This window comes from Parasteatoda tepidariorum, chromosome 11, assembly GCF_982258835.1.
Source record: "Parasteatoda tepidariorum strain Cologne lab strain chromosome 11, Ptep-v5.0, whole genome shotgun sequence".
Classification (NCBI taxonomy): Eukaryota; Metazoa; Arthropoda; class Arachnida; order Araneae; family Theridiidae; genus Parasteatoda; species Parasteatoda tepidariorum.
This window is the reverse complement of record NC_141765.1, coordinates 56,535,601-56,562,055: the sequence shown is the minus strand read 5'-3', so window position 1 is coordinate 56,562,055 and position 26,455 is coordinate 56,535,601. Positions and strand designations below refer to the sequence as shown.

Here is a 26,455-nt window from a genome sequence, read left to right as displayed (position 1 = left end):
GAATTGCACAAAAAGAAAGAAAAATCCCTCTTTGACCTTTTCAAATTACAGCAGCTCTTTGGCAAACAAGGAAACTGGTTCACTGGTGATTGTAATAACGTTAAAAAGAGATATCTCGTGAAGTGAATCTTTTCAAACAATTATTTTTACATGATTGGTAGACATTTATTACGAAAGCAAGGTCACGCAGCATAGGTGTGTACCGCAAATGGTCATTTCTATTCGAGAATCTAGTTCGATGTTATATTCATCGAAGTTTCATATCCATTATAACTGATTTTCTAGCTTGACCACTCTTCAAAGAATGACGTTTATTTCCGGCAAGGATTTTCCATTAAATGCTCGTAAAAGGTGAAAAAAATCGAATGCGGCAGTTCAAATATAATACGGCCAACGGGTTTTTTTCCATCAGTAGATCGACCTTGTTGAAGGTTTACTTCATTTCACAATTTCATGGATGAACGCTCGATAAGCCCATCAAAAGCGTTGGAGTCACACGAGCGCAGCGTTGCGCTTAACAGTAGTTAGATGTAAAATCACATGCATTGAAATCTCTCTTTCAAAACAATGGTAATTTTATTTAATTATAAAAGTTTATTTATTACAGAATTGATTAGGAAAATATTTTGCAGTTTTAATGAGGCTGATTCGTCGCACACCATTTTAAAAAATGTTCTTCGTGTTGGCCAGTGTTGTATTTCCACATATGTACTTAAGCATGTTGCAGCATACGATGCAAATAGAGACTAACTCAAGACTCTGAAATTGTTGTTTGAAATTGCTTATACTTTTGTTACAACCTTTGCAACTTTTACAACAAAGTACAGTTTAAATAACTTTTCATGTGTATACCACGTTATCTGGATATTTCGGGCTGGATTTGGAATCCTTCAAAGCTTCTGAGTTGGTTCTGAAATCTAACTCCATGCATACATTTGTGTACTTAAAATGTGAACTAAAACCATAATTTTTTCCCCTTTTATAACTGATTCAATTTCTCAAATTTAATTGCTACTACCTCTATTGTTTTTCATAACTATAAAATTAAGTGACAAATTAACAATACTATTTAATGCAAAATTATTAATTTTACTGCGAATTTCTATTAATTATTGGGTAATTTTCAGTTATATGACTTTTCTTTACACTTCGATTTACATTGGTCCCATGAAAGACTCATAAACGGTGCTTTACTGTATATATTCGTGCAATAAATGAGAAGTTGACAATAACCGAAATGTTTAAATCCAGTCATGATACTTTTAATTCATAAATATTTTCTATTTTTGCATAGAACAATATTTTTCTGATCAAAAATTTAATTTTGTTCTGTAGTTAAATAGTATCTCTGTATTATCTTGTAATAGTAGCTCCGTTATAAATTATCTTGTTATTCTGCCGAAAGGAAACGAAAACGTCGTAAACATACGTCTATGTAAAAGAGAAAAAAATTTAAAAACTCCGAGGATTAAAAATAAACACATTATACAAATAACAAGAATACAATCTCTTATTATGGTTGATTTTTCAATAGAAAAATTATAAAAAAATAAGCTATTTAATTTTGAGTTATTATACTTAATTTTGCGTAGTTTAATGAGTTATTTAATTTTGAATTGAGTTATTTGCATCTTGATTTTTTCATTCAAAATTGAGTAGTTGAAAAATATGTAAATTTTTTTATAGCTTTATGAGTGCGTTACATCACTTAGTACCAGAGATATAACGAAAAATGCAAAAAAGCGAAAATAACATTTAGGGATTGAATAATGACATTCGACGGTACTTCTGACTAAATTGTAATTTTTGGGGAAAATATAATAATGAAATAAGAATCAACGTTTACAATTTAATATTTTGAAATTTATCATTATTATATTTTCCAAAAAAAAAAGTTTAAATTGTTATAATCAGTTATGAAATAATATTATCGAGAAATATTAAATTTTAATTTATTTTAATTAAAAAATTTTCATATCATATTATAATTACACTAAAATTCATTATAATTGCTGAAGAATCATTAAATTCTGAAAAAAAACCTTTTTTTTTTATTTGACAATAACTTCGTCAAAAAACATGTTTTTTTGGAATTTTTTTTTAAAAATGAAAGCTAAAAGTCCAAATTTTTTAATGGTATAATAAAAATTAACAATATCTAACCTCTTTGTGTTCGTACATCGCGTCAAACTTTACAAAAAATTAATACAATTTTCTATGATTGTTTAGAGTGTAATTGCACATAGTTTCAAAATATATTAATTAAAAACAATTAAGATACATAAAAGTAGAGATTTTAAGTTTCAAAATGAGCTAAAGCAGAAGCATTTCTGATCTTTTTTAAAGAAGTTATGACACTTTGAATTTTGCCATTTTTTTATAAGTTTCTAGGTATACTGATACTTTTGAGCGGTACTGTATGTCCATTTTCTTTAAAAATGAATATTGGATCACCATATGCCACATTATGAGGATTAATAAGTTTTGACAAATCAATAACATGGAAAATTGGTTCACCCTGAGAGTATTAGACGGCGAAGATGGGTCGCGTTGAAGAAAAACCGTTTCTGCACTGAGAAAAAATAAAAGCATGTTTAAAACAACTAGAATATGGCAAAATTTACGGTGCTTCTGGCTCTATGGAAACACCAAAAAGCTCGGTAAATTTTACCAAAGCTCTTTGGTGATAATTTTGGTAAAATTAACAATAAAATATGCTTTGATAATAAGCGATAAAATTTGGTAAATGGGGTACTTTTATCATGAGATCTTAGAGCATTATATAAAAAAATATTTATTCAGCAAAATTTATTTTTCAGTTTTGTATTTTTTACTGAATGTGTGGTAATAAGAACTAATATTTAGAAAACCATAATTCCCGGTTAATCATTAATCATATGAACGGAAAAATTATATAACAAATGGTTTAAATATAGCATATTTTGGTTTATTCCCCTGAATTATAATTTTTTTTTTTTTTTTTTTTTTGACGAGGAATGGTATTACTATTCTTCAGTACGGTAAGTTTACGAGAATTTTTTTTTATCTTCTCTGTTCCCGCAAAAAATTGTTTCTTCCCAGAATCAGCTTTCATGGACATAAGCGTAATATCTTAGGTCGATTCTTCAAACTAATATTGCATTCAGTACGTAAAATCTTATTAGTAAAAAATTAAAAGTTATTCCAGATGTAACCTTTGATTATTTTGCATACTGTACATAAAACAGATACACACGATTTTTTTATACAAAAAAAAAAAAAAAAAAAAAAAATATGAAACACATGTCAATTCACAAGATGCAGCACATGTAACAACTAAAAAAACTTTATTTCTGTTGCTTCGTGTAAAAGCAACGTATTTTAGCTATCTTATTTCTTTCCTATTTTATTACGTACCAAAGTTATGAAAAAAAAATTCTCATACATCATAAACTAAATAGAAAGTCCCATAAATTTATCTGAAAAAGATTTGGGCAATTACATGACACGCGCTGAACAATCAGACATTATTCTTTGTTAGACAGCGAAGGTTTTTATAAATATGAATACAACTATTTTTATCAATTCACATTTTGTACAAAGATATTTCAGGCATAAATAAGTCTTGAAAAATGTTTTTTTTCTTCTTTTTTTTTAGCAGTTAATTTACACGCGTCATGTGCGGAACTTAACAGTAAAATTACTCTCGCATTTAAATTTTAAATCTGAAAAAATATATAGAGAGAAAATGTTTGCAAATGAAACAAGAAAAGATCATATAAAAAAGTTTCACAATAACAGAGATAGTTAAAGAAAATTTATTTTAACAAAAGCATGATAAAATAAGTTCTTGAGAATTGAAATAAGCAATTAGAAACGAGAACTAGTTAAAAGATTCTCTATTCTGCTAATCATCATAATTTCGTCAAGGATCCATTATTATCAATAGGTAACGAATGAATTTTTTTACTTTAGAATATAAATTTAAAATCTGAAAAAAATTTTACAGAAATTGTTTTCAAATTAGTTTTAAAAAAATAATATCAATAAAGAAGCTTCGTGAATACTAGAAACAGTTTAAGAAATTCCATTAAAACAATTTCCAGGACACAAAGGCTCGATAAAAAAATTTCCCTGGAATTAAAATATATTATTAAATTAGCCAGTTAAAAGATTCTACATTCTACAATCATCATAATTATGTTATTATTACACCAAGTCATTTTTAACAATGGGTAACGAATGAATTGTTACTCTTGCATTCAAATTTAAAATCTGGCAAAAATGTATAGAAAAGGTTTTCAAATTAGTAAAAGAAAGAAAGAAAGAAAAGAAAAAAAGAATAGTATTAAAGAAGTTAGTGAATATTAGAAACAGTTTATGAAATTTCATTAAAACAATTTCATGGATTTGAAGACAAGATAAAAGAGATTCCCTAAATTAAATAGGTTATTAGATGAGCTAGTTAAAATATTCTCTATTCTACTAATCATCATAACTTTGTCATTAGGACACATATTGAAGCCACTAAATACAAACGTCACAGTTGAAATCTTCATGTAGATTAATGAAAAAAGTCACGTTTGTTGATAATATATGATAAAGTTATAGTAAGGCCGGAAATAGGCCTCGCAAAGAATATTCTAGAACAAAAATTCCGCCACGCCGTAACAGTTATTGTTCTTTAACAAAAGCTTTAGGCGTTGCCAGTTTTTTTTTTACATCCGACCAGCAAATCATGTTTCTGCTTCTATAAGCACCCAGTGACCGTATGTGAAGAACCCTAAATCCAAAAAACATTTTTGCGAAAGATTATTTGTTATTGGATATTACCGCGCGAATTTATGTTTTACAAGACTTTAGCCTCATTTTGAAATATCAGTTTTATACGCCTTTCTTTCACAAAAATTTATCTTGCTATTGTGTAAAGGATATGATATTTATTGGTCTAGTTGTCAACCGGCTATTCATAAAAATATTTTCCAGTGGCTGAGATTACCTCGATTCGATAAAAATAAAGCCCTTGTGCATTTCTCAGAAAAATCTTTTCAACGTTGAATTCATTTTATTCACACTTTCAGTTTGAATTTTGAAATAATGAACGGAAATTTCTGCCAATTGTGCATAATATGCCACAACGATGAACATAAATTTTGCAAATTTTTAAGCTTATGAATATAATTTAATAAGTTGATTTACTGGACTTTATTGAATAATTTAATAATACTGGACCTTCGAAAAAAAAAGCTTTTACTTTCAGAAAACGTTTTATAATTATTTCTGAATTGAATTATGAGAGTCAACTTGACGCAAACAGGTAAAAATGATAGAAATACGAAGCTTGTTAATATAAGTACTATAATTTTTAATAAGGTAGTTAATTGATTTGCAAATCAATAATTTGTGTAAAACGGTACAACAAGATTCAATTACATTTTTCATTATCTTCAAGAAGGACAGTAAAAAAAATTTATAATGAAACTCTAAATGAACGATACAAAAAAAAGATTGGTTAAAAATAAATAAATAGCGCAATTAATTTATTTTTAGCATTATTAATCCTTTATTTATATATAGAAAGTTGGTTATCAAAATATAGAGCAAAAATGAAGACCAGGGGTAAAAAACGTCCATGAAAATTGATTTGAAAGAAAGGAATTTTAAAGTTTGAAAATTTTCTTTATATTGAAGTCGTAAAAATATGAATGTCTGAAGCGCTTATTTACATCCGCCAAAATTGTAAGGAAAAAAATTTAAAAATATATATAAATAAAGAAAAAGAAATACAATTTTTGACGTTGAGAAAGAATAAAATATGAAAATCTGATTGGAAAAAAACCATTTTAGAATCAAAATTCATCCCCAATCATTATTCTTCCCGTCCTCTTCTCACTATACTTTTTTTCGTTTTTCTTGTCCACGCGTTTCCACGCAGACACCGCTTATCCACGCAGGTGCCGTTTTTCCCTAGCACGGCCCATCTTCAATGTGTAATAACTCTCGGGGAGAGTTACGTTATACATTTGGTCTTCCACGTTATACATTTAGTCAAACATAGTAATCTTTAAAATGCGCAAGATGACGATCTAATAGTCATTTTTGTTAAAATTGTCATAAATTGCTACAAATATATCTGATTATCAAATGGAGAGAATTACAGTTAATAAAATGATTATAATCATGATTATAAGTTATCAACTTCTTATAATCATGACGACAAGTAATCAAAATATTGATAACAACTGCATTGATAGGGATTACAAGTAACCATATGACCTATATTACAAATATTCATAAGTAATCAAAATATCGCGATTACGCTTAAACTGATCGCTTATCATTACAATAATTAGACGTATATTTAATAAAATTTTGTCTACATTTTTTCCAATATAACATAAAATATAATTTTTTGTCGAAATGAACATTCTCCGCCAATATCTTAAATCACAATGATAAGTAATCAACGTTATTATACGTGTATATTTATTACCGTGATAACATGTAAGCGTAGTTAGTAATCACGCAATCAGGTAATTGATTATAATGTAGTAATTGTCAGTAATCAGTTACGATTACAATCAAATTAATTAAACGACACTTTACTCTTGACTGGAGATACAACATCTGTAATAAAAAATAACAGATATTTAGTGCTATATTTTTAGAGCTTTTATCCTCTAGTAAAATGTTACAAACAATATAATGCATCTTGTTACATCCCTTAAGCATTAGATTGCTAACGCACACGTAATGAAACGTAACTAATGATTCTAGTTGTTTTTTTTCTTTCTGAAATTCATTCTCAGAAACTTAAAAATTCGTATTAACAAATTTTAGAAATAACAAAGTAAAGGATTTATAACCAGTTGATAGTTTCTAAAAATAATGGTACGGATTGCTTAACACTGTACTTATTATCTACTTTTGTTTAAAGTTTCCTTTGTTGCTGGAAAAGACTTCATAAAATTCAAGGGCATGCAAATCTTGTTTTATTTTGCAATATAAGGAAGTCTGAAAAGTAAAAAAAAAAAAAAAAAAAAGTTAACTTTTCAATTTTTTTCCCACTATCTAATATAAAGGTCATTTTCGAAACAAGCATGCATAGTTTAAAAACAGTATTGATAAAATTATATAAATATCTTCAAAGAAAAAAAATACTCTTCCAAAATGTTACTGGGATGTATTGGCAATGTTATTGGATAATATTATTTACTTTAAAAGAATAATATTCAATCGGCGTAAAAAGCAATATATAGATTACTCCTTTTGTTTTATATGGTTTTTTCTAGTAATTAGTCCAATTTCTGTAAATTAATCTAATATTTTTAGGTTAAAAAATCCCTCGCAAAAAAAGGTTCGTATATTCAGAGAAAGTATGTTTTTATGTCTGATTTCATATCTTAAGATAACGTTTGCATAAATCAATAACCATATCTAAGGTTAACCTTTATAAGCAATAAGATTATATGACAATCCGATCAAAAGTTATTTAGATTTTTATTTTTTTATTTTTCGCTTTGTACACCAAGGCGACTATGTGAATGTCAATATTAAATGAAAAAAAAAGTATCTTATATAGATTTTGGATTTTTATGGTAATATAGATAAGGATAAACATCCCTTTCTACTACTGAAAAAAACTAAATATTTCTCATAAACTACTGCATAATCTGAAATATTTCAAAATAGTTCTCTTACAAATTTAAATTACTAAATAGATATTAATATGTAGTTTGGACAATTAAAAATAATCAACATAAACATTTTAGAGAATTTTTTCGAGACTTAATTTTCAAAAAACAACAAGTCAAAATATAAAAATTTTAGTAAATCTTTTGATAAACTTTACCTTAGTTCGCTTGCAACTATTTAGAATATTGTAAAAGTTTTAAAAAGTAGAGTCTTAAAATTCCCCTTAGAAATTGAAAATTGATTTCTAGTCAGTAACGAATTTTAAGAATGAAATGGAAATATTTGTCAGAATCAAAGTGAGAAAAAAGAGGTTTTAAGTTCATTGTCAGCATCAGTTTGAATGAGATCAGAGAAATGTTAAAATAAATAAAAAATTAATTACTGTCCGAATCTGTAATTACTTGATAAAAAAAATACCAGACAATGGCTTTAAAATGAATATAATTCTTGGAAAAGTTTTTCATTAGGCCAATGAACTGAAAATACAAATTTAACTGGGAATTTAATTTTTCTTAATAAAAGAAAAATGAAAATAGTTTTTTCCCACATTGAGGAGTTGAACAGTTGATCAAAAATTATTCAATAATAATTCATTTTTTCTAGAGCTTTTGAAATATGTGAAAAAATAATTAAAATAATTTATCAGTATTTACAGTAAGAATGATTATAAGTTTCTTACTTATAAAAGCAATTCTGAAGCATATAAATGTTAAACGAAGGAAAATATTGAGACATTGGTTTCTAAAATCATTGTAAAAATATTATACTGAAATAGTTTTTGTATTCTTAACATTAATGAAAAATCAGGTAATTATACCTCATTCATGTTATTTTCCTCTAACTTTAAACCCTAACATAAAGCAAAAACCTTCCTCCAACATCTCATTGCGGGCCAGGAGTTTATGGAAGTTAATTTCGTGACCAATGACATGTTGTGCAATGTGCTCAGCACTGAGCAATGGTAGCCTTTATTTCCCAGACAAGCTTGTGCCCATCGGTCTGAAGCTGGGTGGAGTTTAAGCCGCAACTTGGAATCGAATTCTACTTTTTCACAATAAAGACAGTCCAGTACCTTAACCACTGACCCATTGCGGCTCAAATTTTGTTCCATATTTCACACTATTTTTCATTTGCTTTCTTTAAAATACTTTACTTTTCATAAGTAATTTTTAATTTATGATTTATGGTATTTTAAACACAAATATGTATTAAAAAAATAAAAAGAAATATTCTTTGAGTTGAATAATATTTTTAGGCAGATATATTTCAAATACATAAATTTAATTCAAAGAGCTTATATATTAGAAATAAATTTTCCAAAAATTCGTTCTAATAACCCATACATTTGTGAGAAAAATGTTCTTAATGCTAAAAAACTTAAAATAGAAAATTCACATCCTGGTCATTTTTGAGTCATACATGGGTCAGAGTAAAATGTATTATTTTTAAATATGTGATGCAAATTTGAATTGCTAACAATTTATATGATGGAAAAAGAAACGTTATAATTTCTTTTTTTGTTAGGGTATTAAATGAAACATAATAATTTCTTAATTCCATAAAAGCTTCTTTTTACGATTTGAGCATTTTTCTATAATCAAATGTCTTGTCCGATATCTTTAAAATATTTTATCAAATTGAATATTTTTTTTATCTGATACGATTCTTAAAGTAAATCATAAATAAATAGTTTAAAGTGAATATCACTAACAACACATAAAAAATGCATTTGCCGACTGTTATGGGTGGGAAAAATTTGACGAAAACTGCATTTTAAACGTGCTCAGAAAGTGGAGAAATAATCTCCTTTCTACATGACTGACTTAAAGAGTTGAAAGAGAGTGAAAAGGAATAATGAAAGAAAAACAGAATAAATGGTAACAAGAAAATAGGGGCATTAGCCGATCAGCTTTGCTTAAATCGTTAGGAAAGAAGGAAGAAAAAACAATCCGGTTCTTCTCCAGTATCATCTCTTGAAGTAGAACGTCTTCCTCATTTTCCACAAGAGTTGAATGATACTTTTTAGAAAGATTTCCTGTATTATTTTCATGAAGGTTTCACGTATTACCATCATAAAGGTTATGTATTGTGAATCCACCAAAGTTTCATGTTTTATATTAAGATTCTTTCTCATTGAAGGATTTCGGATGAACCTACGCATCGCAAATGATTTCATGAACATATAAAAAGATGTATCATTGTTATGTTTTAAAATGTTTAAGATGATTCAATAAGTCTTTGGGATGTTTTGAAGGGTAAAATGTCTGCATTTTTACACCCATAAGCGAAAATTGCATTGATGTGTCAATGATGAAACGATGCTGGGATTAAAAAAAATTATGATACATGTTTCTAATATATTAGAGACGTTACAAACTTTTGTTACATTTCCTCATCGTTGATTACTTTTAGAAACATACATAGCTGTATGTTCCAATGGTGAAACGATGTAGTAATTAAAACTATAAGAGCTATTAAATAAATGCCTTGCATATATTTACAGATTAAATGGTATTGAATAGCATTTTGAAAAGGTTAAAAATCCTTTTAATTAAAACGCTTGTAATATTCATGCTTTGAAATATTGATATGATTTAAAAACATACTTGAAGCAGTCTTTTTTGTTATATAAAAGCGAAAGTTTCGTTACTACAGAAGAATATTAGTTTCTGAGACATTTGAAACACATAGAAATAAATGTAACTATTTAAAACGCTTTATTATTTCACCTGTATGCAGGAATAAGCATTTTTTAAAATCTGCTTTTTTTTAAATGCAATTAGGATTTAATAATAATAATGTTAAAAGTCAGAAAATAAATAATATATTCTTAAGTAAATATATTCTAACAATTTTCTAATACTATCAAGACTTCAAAGACATATACTTATACAATACAATTAGTTTTATGTTCTTCTAATTGTTTTCCAGGCATGCATAATTAAGCTTCAATTAAAATTAAATTAATTTAATATAATAAACTAAAAACATTTTCCAAACATTCTTTATCTATGAAAGTTATATCTTCCAATCGTCATTAAAAGTATCATTATTATATTATCTGAATCTACCTTTTAATTAAAGTTTGTATGAACTGATTGAAATGTAGTGTTTTGAGAATGTATGAAAAAAAGTTTACTTAATATAGATGCTTTTGCTTAAAGAAAAAAAAACTTTTTGCGAACAAAAATAAGAATTGAACAACTTTTTAGGTCATGTTTATCATCCTGAATACGATTTTTGTTAATCATTCTTCACTGCTTGTAAGCTCATTATGCATTCCAATCATTTAAATTTTGTTCCGAAATAAATAATTAAACACTCTTAATATGCATTAAATCAGTAGTAAACCTTGATCTAAATTTAAAAAGAAGTTTTAGTAGAAAATGTCAGTAGAAAAACGAATATCTCATATTTTTTTTTTATAACTTAAAGGAAAATAAAACAATAAAATTAATTAAAGAAAAATCTAAAACGGGATATAGCGGATAATGTATGAAGCAATGATTTTCAACACGTTTACGTAAATCATTTATAAGCGAGTTTTGATGTCCTCGGAATTTAAAAATGTGAGCTATGCAACTAAACACTTTAAATTAGAAGCAACTTTTTTATATTTTGGGGTAGTGGGGATATGAATTTGATAACATTACATAGAAATTTATGAAAAAAATGTATTTCTAAGCATTTTGCAAACATAATTTTTTTCAGTAGTTGATACCTAATAAGTATAAGTATTGTATTCACAAAATTTTTTCGAACGTTGAACCATAACACTAGTGCCTTGAACTATCATATCGTGCAAAATTTGCTGCAACCATAATACGGTATCATATTCAAGTTGAACGATAAGATCGTGTAATCAAGCTTAAAAAAGATAAATTTGAATAATTATGTCTTTTAACTTGGCGTCGTATTTAGAATGGAGCAATTTTGATTACTTGATTTTGATTAATGAGCGAAAAGTTGGGAAAATAATTTTCCTTTATCCTGCATATCTTTTTGGGGTTTTTTAAGCCGAGTCTTTTTATCTGCTATCATGCTTTAACAGTTACTTTTCTTTCAGTATAATAACTTTCCATCTGCTTACTATTAGACATGCCTCACTTGCCTCGAACACCTGGTATATTATTTATTTATACAACGTATCCTTTAAAGGTGGTGAAAAATTTGCAATCGTCATTAAATATTTTTGAGATGACAGTGTACATTGTTTCATAGCAGTCTTTCACTCTTTACGTATTTTATTTTTTATTAACGTTCGCTAAATATTCTTAAAAAGCTATATTTTCAACAACGACTGTTTACATATAAAAATAAGATTACATTATAGATCTCAAAAGACTCACATATCTTAATTTTCATAGTTTTTGAATTATTTTACATGTAAATCAAAATTTTCTGAAGAGTTGCATGAAGTAAAATATTTTATTTGTAAAGAAATTAAATATAAAACTGTTTCTTCAAGTTAGAAAAAAAACGACATGGTCATGACTTAGCATAAGTTTCTAATATTTTCTGAAATTAAGAAATAAGTATGAAACTAAGTGGAATTTTAATTGTAAATTAAATATATTTTTTGCAATTGATTTTCAATGCTCATTGCTTTGCAAATATTTCTAATACCTTGTGGAAATAGCTGATAACTGCAATTAAATATTAAATATATTTTTGGAATTTCTTTACTTATATTACTCTACAAAAGATTCCATTTTCTACAGGAAATAGTAGATTTGAAAATCATAAGAATTTTTAAAGTAGTAAAATAGGAATATAAAAACTGGTGAATAAAATTTCTTATAGAACATTTGCTTCGTTATTTTTTTTTCGGTAATTCAACATTTGGATTGCTTTTATTCATCTCATTAAACATCTTTTTGTGTGAGTAAAAAACGCAACAGTAAATAACTCATTCGGTCAAAAAAATAATTCTTTAGAAAACAAAACATTCTATTATAATTAAAATAAAATGTATTGCTTAATTTCATCGACAAAAAATGACTAGCACAGCAAATTTTATATTCGAGTGCACAGTTTTTGTTGGTTATTTTTCTCATTGAAGTAGAAAATCGAAAGTATTGCAGATTTTCCCAATACTTTTGATTTTACTATCTCAATCAAAATATTAACATATTTACCTTCAAACTTTTTAAATAATGAAAACTTGATAATTAAATGATACTTTAAAAATTAATTTGAAATACACGTGGCCCCGAGTTTTAAAAATATTGACAGGTGAACAACTATCAATAGCTAAAGAAAGAAATGCAATACCCGACATGTTTTCTTCTATAATGCATGAGAAAAAGTATTTATGGTTTCAAAAAAGCAAAAAATTATAATGAATTGCAGTCAAGAAGCAGTAAATATTTAATTTTGTATTATAAATTGGGATATTTTGATTCAAACATACATTTTTTAATATTTTTATTCAATGCTATTAGTAATTTTATTCCTAAATTTTCCTATTACATTATTACAAGTTGTAAAATGAATGTATAACAACTTAATATCAGTTCTTAACAAGAGTTCAGCTTTGGCAGTTTTTTTTTCCATTCTTACAATGCGAAATAAATTCACGTGAGCATAAAATTATTTTGACTCTCAAAATGCGAAGAATGATTAAAAATAGAGGGCAAATTCAGAACAAAAAAAATAAGAAAATATTTCAATTTTTGTTATGGTCACTTTCTGAACTATATGCGGTCCAATTATTGCAAACATAATCAATTTACATTTAGTGATGGAGAAAAATACATAGAAATATGCAGTCCAGTAAGAAATTTAATTTCATGTATACAAAGATATTAAACAACTTGGAAAAAAAATTCACGTTGAAAATTTCGATGTTAAATCTGGAAATTATGATTTTAATAGAAATTTGACATTCTGTGGAGACCAATAATAAAAGAATCCTAAAGAAAGTTTCAAAATTTTTCTGAAGAGGAAAAAATTCTGAAACCTTTATAAATATTTAAAAAAAAGTTACATAACATAAATAATCCCTAAAATGAATAATAGTAATAATAATAATTACATGTTGCGTGCTATATCGCTGCTTCAAAACTAAAACGACACATCTGCAGGCATAATACGTTTGCAGATGTGTCGTTTTAGTTTTGAACCAGCGATATGTATGAAAAAACTGAAATATTTAGCTACAAGTCTAAATTCAAAAATACTTTAATGTACTTAATTTAATTGCTAATATCAAAAGGAGCAAGTTCACTTATTATTTTTTTTTACATAGTAATTACTTTAATGTTTATAAATGTTACTGGACTTAGAAAAATGGTGAAACTAAAGCTTTTATTCAAAAATTTATGCTATTTACTCATATTTAATGAGCGTCTCTTGGCACGCAACAGTTTTATGACATGCTCAACTGAATATTTTGCAACAAACTTATTTTCTTAGTAAAATTTCGCTTTATAAGTTGTTTAAAGCAATGCCAAATTGTACAGAGAGATAATAGTTGTGTTTATTCGTCAGAAAATTTAATCAAACTATTTAAATAAAAATATTCCTTTAATAACGCAATTTTGACATTCAAAAGTCTTTCCCTATTTTTGTAGATGAAGTTTCCCATTTACAAAAAATAATTGATGAATACTTTTTTCATAATGAATAAGAATTGAAAAACAATAAATATCTAATTCCGAATTACAAAGAAAGAGATTTTGATTTGTAAATTCATTGAATATATAAAGAATATATATTGAATATATTGAATTTATTAAATGAGTTTCTTGTAATGAAAAAATTATTATCTCATTCACACATTATCTGACAAAGCTGTTATTAACACATATGAAATTTAAAAAAAAATTTTAACGCCAGGTTTTATCCATAATTTTTTCCGAATTCAATTTATGTGCGTATATGCTCATTTAAGGTTTGATAATTTCAAATTATCTGGATTTTCTTCGTTATCAGTGAAAAAAAAGTTATAAGCATGTTGTTATGAATGTATGTTTCAAATTACATTTTAAAATATGCGTGATTTTATTTAAACAAGAATAGTAATTATGAATAATAATTATAACTAAGAAATAATACTTAGTTTGGAAAGATTAATGAAGTTCATTTGATTTATTATACATTATACATTCAATAAATTTCTTATAATGAAATAATAATTTTATTCCCGCATTTTTTGATTAAATATATATATTTCAAAAATTTTATCTAAAACTATTTAATGTAAGTTTTTATTAATAGTCTCTTTTTAAGCTAAGTTTGTTATTCCGATAAACTGATTTATGTTTTGATAACTTCCAAAATTTCCGGATTTTCTCTATTATCAGTCGAAATAATACGTCATGAGCCTGTTAAAATGATAATGGGTAAATAATATTGAGAAAACTGATAATTAATTTGGAAATATAAATGGAGTTATTTTGATTCCTGAGTGTATTTAATACGCATATATGCATTCAATGAATTTATTATAATGGAATTATAATTTTATTCCGGCATTTTTTGATTAAATATACATATTTTAAATTTTTTATCTAAAACGATTTAATGCAAGTTTTTATTAATAGTCTCTTTTTAAGCTAAGTTTGTTATTCCGATAAACTGATTTATGTTTTGATAACTTCCAAAATTTCCGGATTTTCTCTATTATCAGTCGAAATAATACGTCATGAGCCTGTTAAAATGATAATGAGTAAATAATATTGAGAAAACTGATAATTAATTTGGAAATATAAAGGGAGTTATTTCGATTCCTGAGTGTATTTAATACGCATATATACATTCAATGAATTTATTATAATGGAATTATAATTTTATTCAGGCATTTTTTGATTAAATATACATATTTTAAAATTTTTATCTAAAACGATTTAATGTAAGTTTTTATTAATAGTCTCTTTTTAAGCTAAGTTTGTTATTCCGATAAACTGATTTATGTTTTGATAACTTCCAAAATTTCCGGATTTTCTCTATTATCAGTCGAAATAATACGTCATGAGCCTGTTAAAATGATGATGGGTAAATAATATTGAGAAAACTGATAATTAATTTGGAAATATAAATGGAGTTATTTTGATTTCTGAGTGTATTTAATACGCATATATACTTTCAATGAATTTATTATAATGGAATTATAATTTTATTCCGTCATTTTTTGATTAAATATACATATTTTAAAATTTTTATCTAAAACGATTTAATGCAAGTTTTTATTAATAGTTTATTATTAATCTAAGTTCGTTAATCTGATTGAAAATTTCCGGATTTTCTCTATTATCAATCGAAATAATATGTTACGAGCCTGTTCATATGAGATTGTGTAAATAAGATTGAGAATACTAAAATTTGAGATAATTTTATAAGAATGGTATTTTTAGTAAAGCGAAAACTCAAAAACGTTTAGCACTTCTAAATCACTTGTAAATCATTAATTTATTATCATACGATTTGTAAACTTCTCATTTATTCAGGGAATGCTATTTTCAGTGTGATAAGTGGCTAATAACTATTTTTCCAAACATGGCAAACTTTTTTTTGTCATTTATTGAAGTTAAAGAAGGGAACTGTACAAACTTTTTGTGAAGGATCCTGTTTTTGTGAATTAGGAAAAAATCTACCCATAGTTTTGTGAATCTTAAATTAGGATTAAAGTACTTTCAGCCAGATTCCTATTCTTATGAATGTATGAAATTTAAAAGCCCTGATTTTGTGGGGACAGGAAAACCTATTTTTGTGATTTTATAAGAAATCCTGAAAACCATTTGCATTCCAGGAAGTTGAAGCTTTTAAGTTGTAAATAAATACAAGATGATATCTGACACTGTAAAATTATAATAAAAACAAGAATGTAAAAATATATTCAATATTTCCAAAAATAAATTTCAATTGCTTATACACTGGACTAAAAAGCACCATTTAGACGAGTTTTAAACACGTCAAAATCCAATTAATGACGTCATCATCTTCTTTTTTTAAACGGAAGATTTTTGTGAAAAGTCTGTTTTTAAAATAAAAAAATATTGTAAAGGGTCCATTTAAAAAAAAAAAATTCTGAAGACTCCGTTAAAGGGTCCAAATTTCTCCTAAGCAGAACCATGCTTAATTTTACAGACATAAATCTGAAATTTCAAGAAAGTTATAAAAACAAAATAAAATTAAAATTCATAAATATTTTTTACAACGGTTTTTCCCAGATATACAGCACAGTTACAAAGTATTTCGTGCAAATCGTCAGCTAAGTGGAGCATGATGTTACAATGCGTGAGCTATTTAACACCATTGCTGTCTGATGAGTTATATTTACATTAAGGTAGTTTTGCACTCGTGTGCACGCAAGTAAATTATAATTCACGCGTCCCTTAACCTAGCAATAATCACACAGCATTAGAAGTCTAATCACACAGCATTAGAAGCTATTGCATATAACTCGCTTAAAATTGCACATTACATTATTGTTTCTTTAAAATCTGCAAAAATTCTTTTAATTGTATTGAAAATACCACGCCACTTTTGAGAAAAAACGTTATGACTTGCTGCAACATATATGTCGTAAGATTTTAACCTTAACAAGTTAACAAATTTTGCCACTGTTAAATGAACAGAAGGTGGTAACATTTATTGATAAAAAAAACATTAAAATTGGGAGTAAATAAAATTTTAAAAAAGCAGAGCTTGTAGTTACAATTCTGGTGCATTTGAAAGCCTAAACAATTTTGCAGTTAAATAAGACAAAAACATTTTAAATAACAATTGCTATATAATTGTAATATAAACGCTTATTAAGCGTTGAAAAATTTAAACCATTGTAAATAACTTTTAACGTTCCTTATCTCTTCTTTGAAAATCATAGAAAATCTGAAATAAAATCAGAAATGTAATATGCTTTATTTTAATTAAATTAAATGTTATATTTAATCATTAAATCATAAGAAAACATAAGAAATGTATTTCATTGACTATGTGTGAGATAATAATGTCGACGATTATTCAAACCGCTAACGAATATAAAATATTGGTAACGAAACTAACGAAGTAAACTGGTAAAGAAAAGAAGGATATTAAAATGAAGAAAAAATTGTACGAAATTTGAAAGAAGTATTAAGATAGAAGAATAAAAAAGGAAAAGTAGAAAGAATATTGATAAAACGTCAAATGTCATTCTAACGTAATGAATCTGATACATTGGATTCAGCAATTACTCAAGCACTGTGAAAATTATTGAAATTTGAAACCATTTCCGTGGCTTCAATGTAAGAACAACCTATTTTAAAATCGTGAAAACTACGTTTTTCAATTCACAGAAAATTATTAGAATGAATGTTTTCTCGTTCATTACAATGAAATAATTATTGTTACAAAATCAGATTTTAATTATTTATTATTTTTAATTTAATTTGTTTTATATTTTAATAATCAGATTAATTAGACCCCCTATTAGATAAGATCATTCTAAAATATAATGAAGTATCATAATTAAGACGTTGGGCTCTCTCTCTGATAAAAGTTAGCACAATTTTAATCAATTACGTAATATTTCATAAAATATTGACATTGGAGTTGCTAAGTTAAACTGCAGTTCTTAATGCTTATGTGATTTCTCATGTGGGTTTGATTTGGTTCGGTTTCTTATTTTAATAATCACAATTATAAACTGCACTGTAAAAAATTCCGATCAAATTATGATACAAAGTACCGGCACTTTGGGTGCATCATCTGTAAAATCCATTTTACCGTAAAATCTATTTTTACCGTAAAATATTATACCTTGATTTTTACAGTTATATTTATTTAATAAGAGTGATTCAGTGATTTTACTGTAAAAATTATGGCGTAACAGATTTTTTGTTCAGTAACATGTTCCGGATTCAGTAACATGTTCCGGATGATAAAAAGTACCGGCGCGCTAAATGCCGGTACTTTTTACTATAATTTGATCGGGAAGTTTCTCAGCGTAACTCATAGCAAAAGGTCATTTTGAAACTAAGTTAAGATTTAAAATGTACGTTGGGTTTCCATTCTAATGAAGTTAACACATTACTAGTAAATTATTTTACCTTATGTAAAAATCCGTTCTAGAGTTTAGCCACACATTTTATTTTATTATAAATTATTGCTTTTAAATTTTCCTTTAATTTAGTTCGTTTTTTTTTATTTTAATGGTCACAAATATTAACTAGCTCATTGCAAATGATCATTCTAAAGCTAAGTCAACCGTGATGAGAGGAAACTAATTAACGCTTTTTCTGAAAAAAATTTATATATAATTGTACTTTAGGATAGTTTTCGTGATTTGCATGGGTAAAAAGAAAAAAAGATTTTTTTTTCTCTATTTCCTGTTGTTGGGCGTTTATATTTTGCGTGTGATGCAGTAGAAGCTTAGTTTCTAGTTATGAATCTGAACCGGACGCCCAATGAGGTCAAAAATGCGTGTCCCAAAAAGTAGATGTTATGTTTAAGTTTAGAGGCATATCCACAATTCTCACAACTAAGATGACCCTGTTAAGAATGTGTTTTCACTAAAGTATCTGAATTAAGAATACAATAAGTGAAAATGAAAAATAAACACGTGCTTGGTGCATTGTTTTTAACCGCATTACAAATGACTTAGAATCGGACGTTTATGAGAAATGAGATCAAGGAAAGTATGCAAAGTGATTCTTTATTGTTTTTAAATTAAGAGAAAGTATGGGTCAAAATTTGAAAGCAGGTGAGCTTGGATATCAATATTCACGATTTTGGCTTACATTATTACGAAATAGGAGTGGCAACGGACTGTTTAAAAGTTTACTAACCTTGATAGGTTTGCTCTCAACACAGAAATATAATTTAGAAACATCAGAGCACAGTGTATAAAAAACCGTCACTCAGGGTGCCGGTACTTTTTACCGTAAAATCCATTTTTACCGGAACATGTTACGGAACAAAATATCTTATATACCATAATTTTACATTAATAATTACCACAAAATCACTGAATTCCTCTAGTTAAATAAATATTCATGCGAAAATTACGATATAATATTTTACGGTGAAATTGGATTTTACGAATGATGCACCCAAAGTACTTTATACTTGAATATGATCCAGAATTTTCAACATTGAAGTAATATTTTAGTGAGTTTAGAGACATCAGCTTGAAATATAACAATAGCGTGAAAGTGTAATAAGAAACTCAATATCTCATTAAAAATCATATTATTTAATGGCCTCACAGAAAAATAAATTTAATTCTAAAACACACTTGCACTCTAATACATCATGTTTTTAATCATAAACTTTGGCGCATTTTTCTGAAGTTTCTCGGTACAGTCTTCTATTAAACTTTTCAATACTTATAAGGAAAATTTAATATTTAATTATGTGTCGTAATTTCAGAGATTCATCTGTCATAATTTTATAGATTCATCTGTTGTAATTTTATACCCTTAGCCTCGTAATTGCGTATAAGCGTTTGAAGAATGTATCTCGCATTAAATATGAAATAAGGCGATAAAAATTCAAAGGATTATTTAGAAAATTTTCCGGACGTTCCAGACAGCAGAGCCGCTTGAAGTTAATTTTAGCATTGAAAATTGTAAGCCTAATTTCTAGTCTCATATAAATGAAATAGGTAGGAGGCAGTAGTCACAACATCTCTAAAGACCCCTAACACACAAAAAAAAAATAGAATTAAAAAATAAGATTTATTTAGATATCTTTAAACTATTATTAAAGGTGAACTATTAAATGCGAAATTCCTTACTCAAGAACCATGAATACTGTGAGTGTAAAGTATAAAAATAAAATGATTGTGTAAATTTTTAAAAAAGAAAATAGACAAAATGTTAAGTTATTTTGTTTTTTGAAATGAATTAAGGAAAAAAAATCAAATTTATTTCAGTAATTTATTTATTTCAATTACATAAAATGATAGTGTAAATTTTTTTAAAAGAAAGATAGACAAAAAATGTAAAAATATTTATTTTTAGGAATAAAAGTAGGAAAAAAAAATGATGCTTATTTCAATAATATAAGTAAAAATTCTAGGGCTCTAAATGTTTAATTTTTCTTATGTCTTCATAATAAGAGGTATTAAAAGGGCCCCGTAAAAGTTAAAATATATATACTGAAGACGGCCTTCACGACAAATCCTGCATATTTAACTCTGATTTATTTTCTAAGAAAAAAATTATTATTATCGTTGAAGAAAATAAAATTATTTATGTATATTTTCTTAAACCTCGTGTTAACCTTAACGGTTCTGTGTTTCACAGTTTTATTTATCACAAATGAGAGTTCTATGAGAAAAGGAGGATAAAAGTGAAATTTTAGCAGAAAAATTTCTGGAAATTAATTTAAAAATTAAAAAAAAAAACAATTTTGCAGGGTTTCTTTTATAAACAACAGAGCAGACTAAAGATTTATACGGAGTACATAGTTTTTTATATAGCATTGCTTCTAAGTTTCCAAATAATATATTCTAAAAGTACAATTTTTATGGTTCAATAATAAAAAAAAATATTTGTAATTATGTTATCAAGGTAATTGAACCACGAATTAAAATATTTTAGTTAACAATATCATATTTAGATTCATAATTTTTGAGGTAGTTGCTTTAAAAATTTCTATTTTTTTGTAATTTATTTAATCAGTTAGTATAAAAAAGTAATTCCTACGACATGCGTTTCCCTTAAAGAAAAATATGTACCCTTATAAAATATATTCAATTCCTTCATCGGTGAGATTTAAACTGAGTTTTAGATTTATTAAGAAAAGCAAAAATACTTATTCAGGTTATTGAAATATTATTTTTTATCCCTTTCAGAACCACAAAGTAGTCATTTGACTATACAAGCAGCGGCATTGCGAACGTTATTTAATAAAATTCAGTTAACTAAACCTATCATGGAAAGTAAAACAAATGAGAAAGAATGAATGAGGAAGATATTCATCGAGTCAAGCAGCCCATCAGCAATTTTATTAACATCGAATATTCTGTGCCTGTTTTGTTTTTCTTCTTTTTATTTGCATGAAAAAGCAAAAATTTTTAAAACCTTTTCTTTTCGTATAAATTAATTTAATTTAAAAACAAGTTTTTTGGCCAGTTAGAAAAATTTAACAAAAGCAATTTATAGGGTGTTCCGTAAAGATTCCCTTTAATATGTATTTTTTTTAGTCCTTATAAAAATAAAAACAAAAAAGTAATAAATTTGGGGATTGCAATTTAATGTTTCAACGAGAAAGAAACATAACGCTATTGAAATCTGCAAGTCATAAAACAGAAAGGCGAATGTAATAAACAACACAAGTTTGAAGAATCGGAGGAATTAAAAGACTATTTTTAGAAGCACTTTTAAGTTTCAATCTCCAATTACCCAATTGGTCTTTCCGAAGCAACCTGTATATAATAAATTTCAAAAAAAAATTTATTTTACTTATTGTTTTTCTAGCTTTTCTTTCCTTTTCTAATACGTGTTTAGTGCATTTCTAAGCAAAACATCAATTATAAAGATTCGTAATTAAGGATATCCGTAATAGAATCAGCTTCAAAGATTAATAGATGCAGTTATTTCAATTTAGTTTAATTTTTTATTACAATCAATTTTTCAAAGGAGTTCCTTGAATTATTGAATGATTGTAATTTACTTGGAAATTTTAACTTGTCTTGCAAGTTTACTTGTCCCGTTTTTGACTGAAAAAAAAAAACTAATATTGCCAGAATGATGATCCCACCGGTTTTCCTTGCCCAATTCTACTTCCGTGTCGTCCGATTTAATGTTTTCTTCACGAAATGTAGGGCTATTGGACAAGCAAAAAAGTAAGAAAATGACTTGATTTATTATTACATGCAGGTCAAAAAATTTAGGTACATCGTTAGCAATAATGACAGTAAAACAGAAAAAAACAATTTGAAACTCATTTCCTTTGAAAAGAAATAAATGAACCTTTAAATTGCACACTTCTTTTAAAAAGAAAATATAGCGAAAACAAAAGGGTGCCAACATCGACTAGGCTTAAAGTTATTTGTCATTCGGACTTAAAATTTAATAAAAATTTATATTTGTGAAAATAAATTCAAAAGTACACATTTTTGTTCATGGTCTGTTAATATATTTTTTATAGAAGTTCCTTATTTATTTTTGCAAAGTTCTAAATTTGAATATAAGCAATAGAAACTAAAACTATTTAATAACCAGTTGTCCGTCCATTAAAAATCTACAACTGTGAAATGTTAACAATTTTATAACAGATTTATTTTACATGCCATTATATTTATTTCATATATTTTCATTGAATTTATCCAATAAATGAAAAGAAAATTTTTGGCAAAATTTATTTTCAATTTCACAATTTTTTTAAAGAGTTCAAAACAGTTTTGGAATTAAGAATAAAAGTACAAATAGTTATATTTTCATACATCCATTCCATACACTTTAATTTTTCATTAATAAGTTCAAGGAATCTGCTATGAATGAAAGAAAATTAAATTTATATTCTTGATTCTTATATTTTTCATAGGCTGTTCGTTCAAGTTATAACTGAATATTTAGTCCCAACATTTTATTTTACTTCAGCACTTTGATGACATTCAAATTAGGAGGCATAACAAAAGTGTGTATTAAAAACCCACTGAGAAAAAAAAAGTATTGTCAAAACTACCAGAATGTGATAAAATTTCCTCCATTTCTGACTCTATGGGAACACCGAGCAGCTCTTATTATTGTTTCCGAAGAGTTTCGGTTATGATTTTGGTAAATTTAACAATAAAATATGGTTTTAAAACGCGTGATAAAAGTTGGTAAATGTGGTTAAATTTGGTAATTTTATCATGATACCTAAGAGCATGGCATAAAATCATTTATTCAGTTAAATTTATTTTTCATTTTTGTATTTTGTACTAGATGTGTGGTAATAAGAACTATAATTTTGATAATCAGAATTTCCGGTAAACCGTTACCATATGAATAGAAAAATTAACAAATGAATGGTTTAAATACCGCGTAATTTGAATTTTACAACCAGAATTATGCTTGCTTGTTTTTTTTTAAATTTATTTTTTATCAGAAATGTCATTACACGGTACTTTTACCAGAATTTTTTTCTCCGTGCATCGTGATCAATTGATAACCTATCAAATTGCTAAATTAATTGCCATATTCGTTTATATTGAAATCGTTTATAATGAAATTCGTTATTCCCTTGCCTTTGATGTTATGTAGAGAAATACACGAAGAAATATAATATAATTAACTTATAAGAAATATACATATATTAATGTATAAAAATATATATTAACTTATCTGACATACAATTAAGTTTCTTTGAAATTCACTTATATCATAAATTGTAGCTTCTGTCAATAAATTATTAATTTAAAATTAAAATCAAGGAACAAAAAGAAAAATTCTGGAACATTACGCAATTAGCTTAAAACTTGCACGACATCTAAATGAGAGAAAGATGCAAACAATAGATATAAAATGCTTGAAAAATCAGTATTGACGAAGTACGTCTGGAAAAAATATAGAACAGCTGAGAGATTATGTTCATTAAGTTTATAAAAATTAATATACTCATTATACACTACAAAATATGTCTGCCTAATAATATGATCATTAATTAAAAATAATTAATAAGATAACTAAAATTTACAACCATCTATAATTAGGGAAAAAATAAGCATTTATAAACATGAAACTATATAATATAAATTACATAATGCATAGCTTGAATAGCTTTGCTCCAACAACGCATAACAACGTTGCTCTTTGCTCTCACTTCGCATAACAACTTAACATATAGCTAAATAATATATAGCTATACAATATATAGATATGACATATAGCTACGTAGGATATATTGAGATTACCGCGGCAAAAATTTAAGTGTAATCTGCGAACTTCTCTACACCTTCGAACTTTTAGTGAGTATGTGTGATAGAACCGCTCTTCCATTATTTTTTTTTTGTATTTAAGGTATAATTTTTGATTTTATAAAAAAAAAAAATTTTTTTTACTTACATCAGATACAGGAAAATCGTAACACTCTGATATTTTCTGGTATAGCTCCTTAATATTAGTGAATCCAGATATTATTCCTGTTGGACTTCCTTGCGCTTGTTGACAATGGAAAACCAATTTTGGTTTATGAACTGGAAGTTCACGTACTTGTTCAGGACTCACCGGACTATGTTGTCCATTTTGATGATAATTATTAGGTGTATTAGATCGCTCCGGAGTACTTGGAGAGTTCGGAGATGAAGATCCTGAGCCATTTGTGTGATTATTGCTTCTAAACTCTTCTTTCTTTTTTCTTGCACTAAATAGCGGCATGATGAAAACTTTTTGTAAGTGAGACTAGAAAACGTATAACTTTATCATGGAATTAATCATGCTATTAGTAAATTAATAAGAATAATGATGCATATCGTTTTCACATTTTAATTCTAAATATTCAATTTTTAAAAGAGTAGATAAATAATTGAATAAATATATTTATCTAAGTAAGTGCTACAGTAATGACGTAGAACAAAATATAATTTTCACAATAACTTAACCAATCAACCAAACTAAATGATTTCAAACGATAATTTGAAAGTTCTTTAACAATCGTTTTCTTTTACTTCCGATCGAAATCTATTTTTTCATCAATCAGTTTTGAGTAGCGATCAAATCCGTATCCCTCGAGGAAATTTTCAACACATCTAATAAATAGATATTGAATAAAATATTTATTCACTATTCACAGTCACAGAGAAAGTATTCCACGCATCTCAGGTATTCGAATAAAAAACTAGCTGATAGGCAAGTAGAGGTAAATAGTAGATATTCTCGTACGCAAAACGAATCAAATCGTGAAATAAGAGCGGAACCAATATGTTCCGAGACCTCGTGTTTTCATCAGCCGCGCCGTTGAAGGCACATGTAAGCAAAGAAAAGCGCCAAACGATATGTTTCGATGTGTCCAAACTTTTTCGTTCTGATGCTGATCCGCAAAGGAAGCGGTCATCTCATTCAACGGTCCGTGAAGAGCAACCACCTGATAGTGTCTGTTTAGGAATAGGAAAGAGAAGTCTCTTCTGATTGGTTGTTCGGTTTCACAGGTGACACAGCAAGTTATCTATCTTTTCGTCTGGTTGCGGTGTGTAAAAAAGAAAAAAATAATAATTGTTTAAGCGTTTATCATGCTATTTTTTTTCGGAAAAATAAAATAGTGTTCGTAACTCCTACAATGATATGACATGTATTTGGAAATCGGTACTCAACAATACAAATTTCGTTCAGGTCAACTTGCGTGAGTCCTTATAGACTTTTCCAGGGACAAGAGCTATTACACGCTCTATTGCAGTGGTCTAGTCTAGGCAGCAGTTACATTTATAAACTTTTTCCACATTAAAAATCGTTTTTAATCAACATATAGCAAGAAAATCAAATTTTATTATGGATATAAATATTTTTTACAGGAGCTTAAATCCGATTCTCGTTTTTCGAGAACTTAAAAGGAAAAGCATATTAGCAATAAGCAATAAAAATTTTGAGACTTCCTACTAACTACCACAATTTCTTAAGAAAAGAAATCTAGTATCTTAACGTTGTTACTAGTTATCCTTTTTGTGTGTGTGTCATAGTGCTCTAAAGATTAAAAGAAAGAAATTAAAATACTTTATTTCATATAAAACATCGAACTCTTCACGCTTTCACATTAAAGTAAGTCAGACGTACCCGAGAGCAAAAATTTGCTTTTCTTATCACAAGAAAATGGGATTTTTTTTGCTGATAAATATATTTTAATACTTTCACTGTTATAGTTATAAAATCTTCAT

The 26,455-nt window shown here is 26.8% G+C and overlaps 1 protein-coding gene across 1 annotated transcript in view; it reads right to left on the bottom strand.

The window, feature by feature from the left end:
* The window catches only part of kermit (PDZ domain-containing protein GIPC-like protein kermit), a 56,176-nt gene extending 30,440 nt beyond the window's left edge, over positions 1–25,736 (bottom strand). Inside the window, exon 1 of the mRNA XM_016060443.4 lies at positions 24,654–25,736. Within this exon, the coding sequence (XP_015915929.1) occupies positions 24,654–24,965 (312 nt within the window). The 5' untranslated portion in view covers positions 24,966–25,736. The remainder of the gene's footprint in view (positions 1–24,653) is intronic.
* Positions 25,737–26,455: the final 719 nt, after the last annotated feature.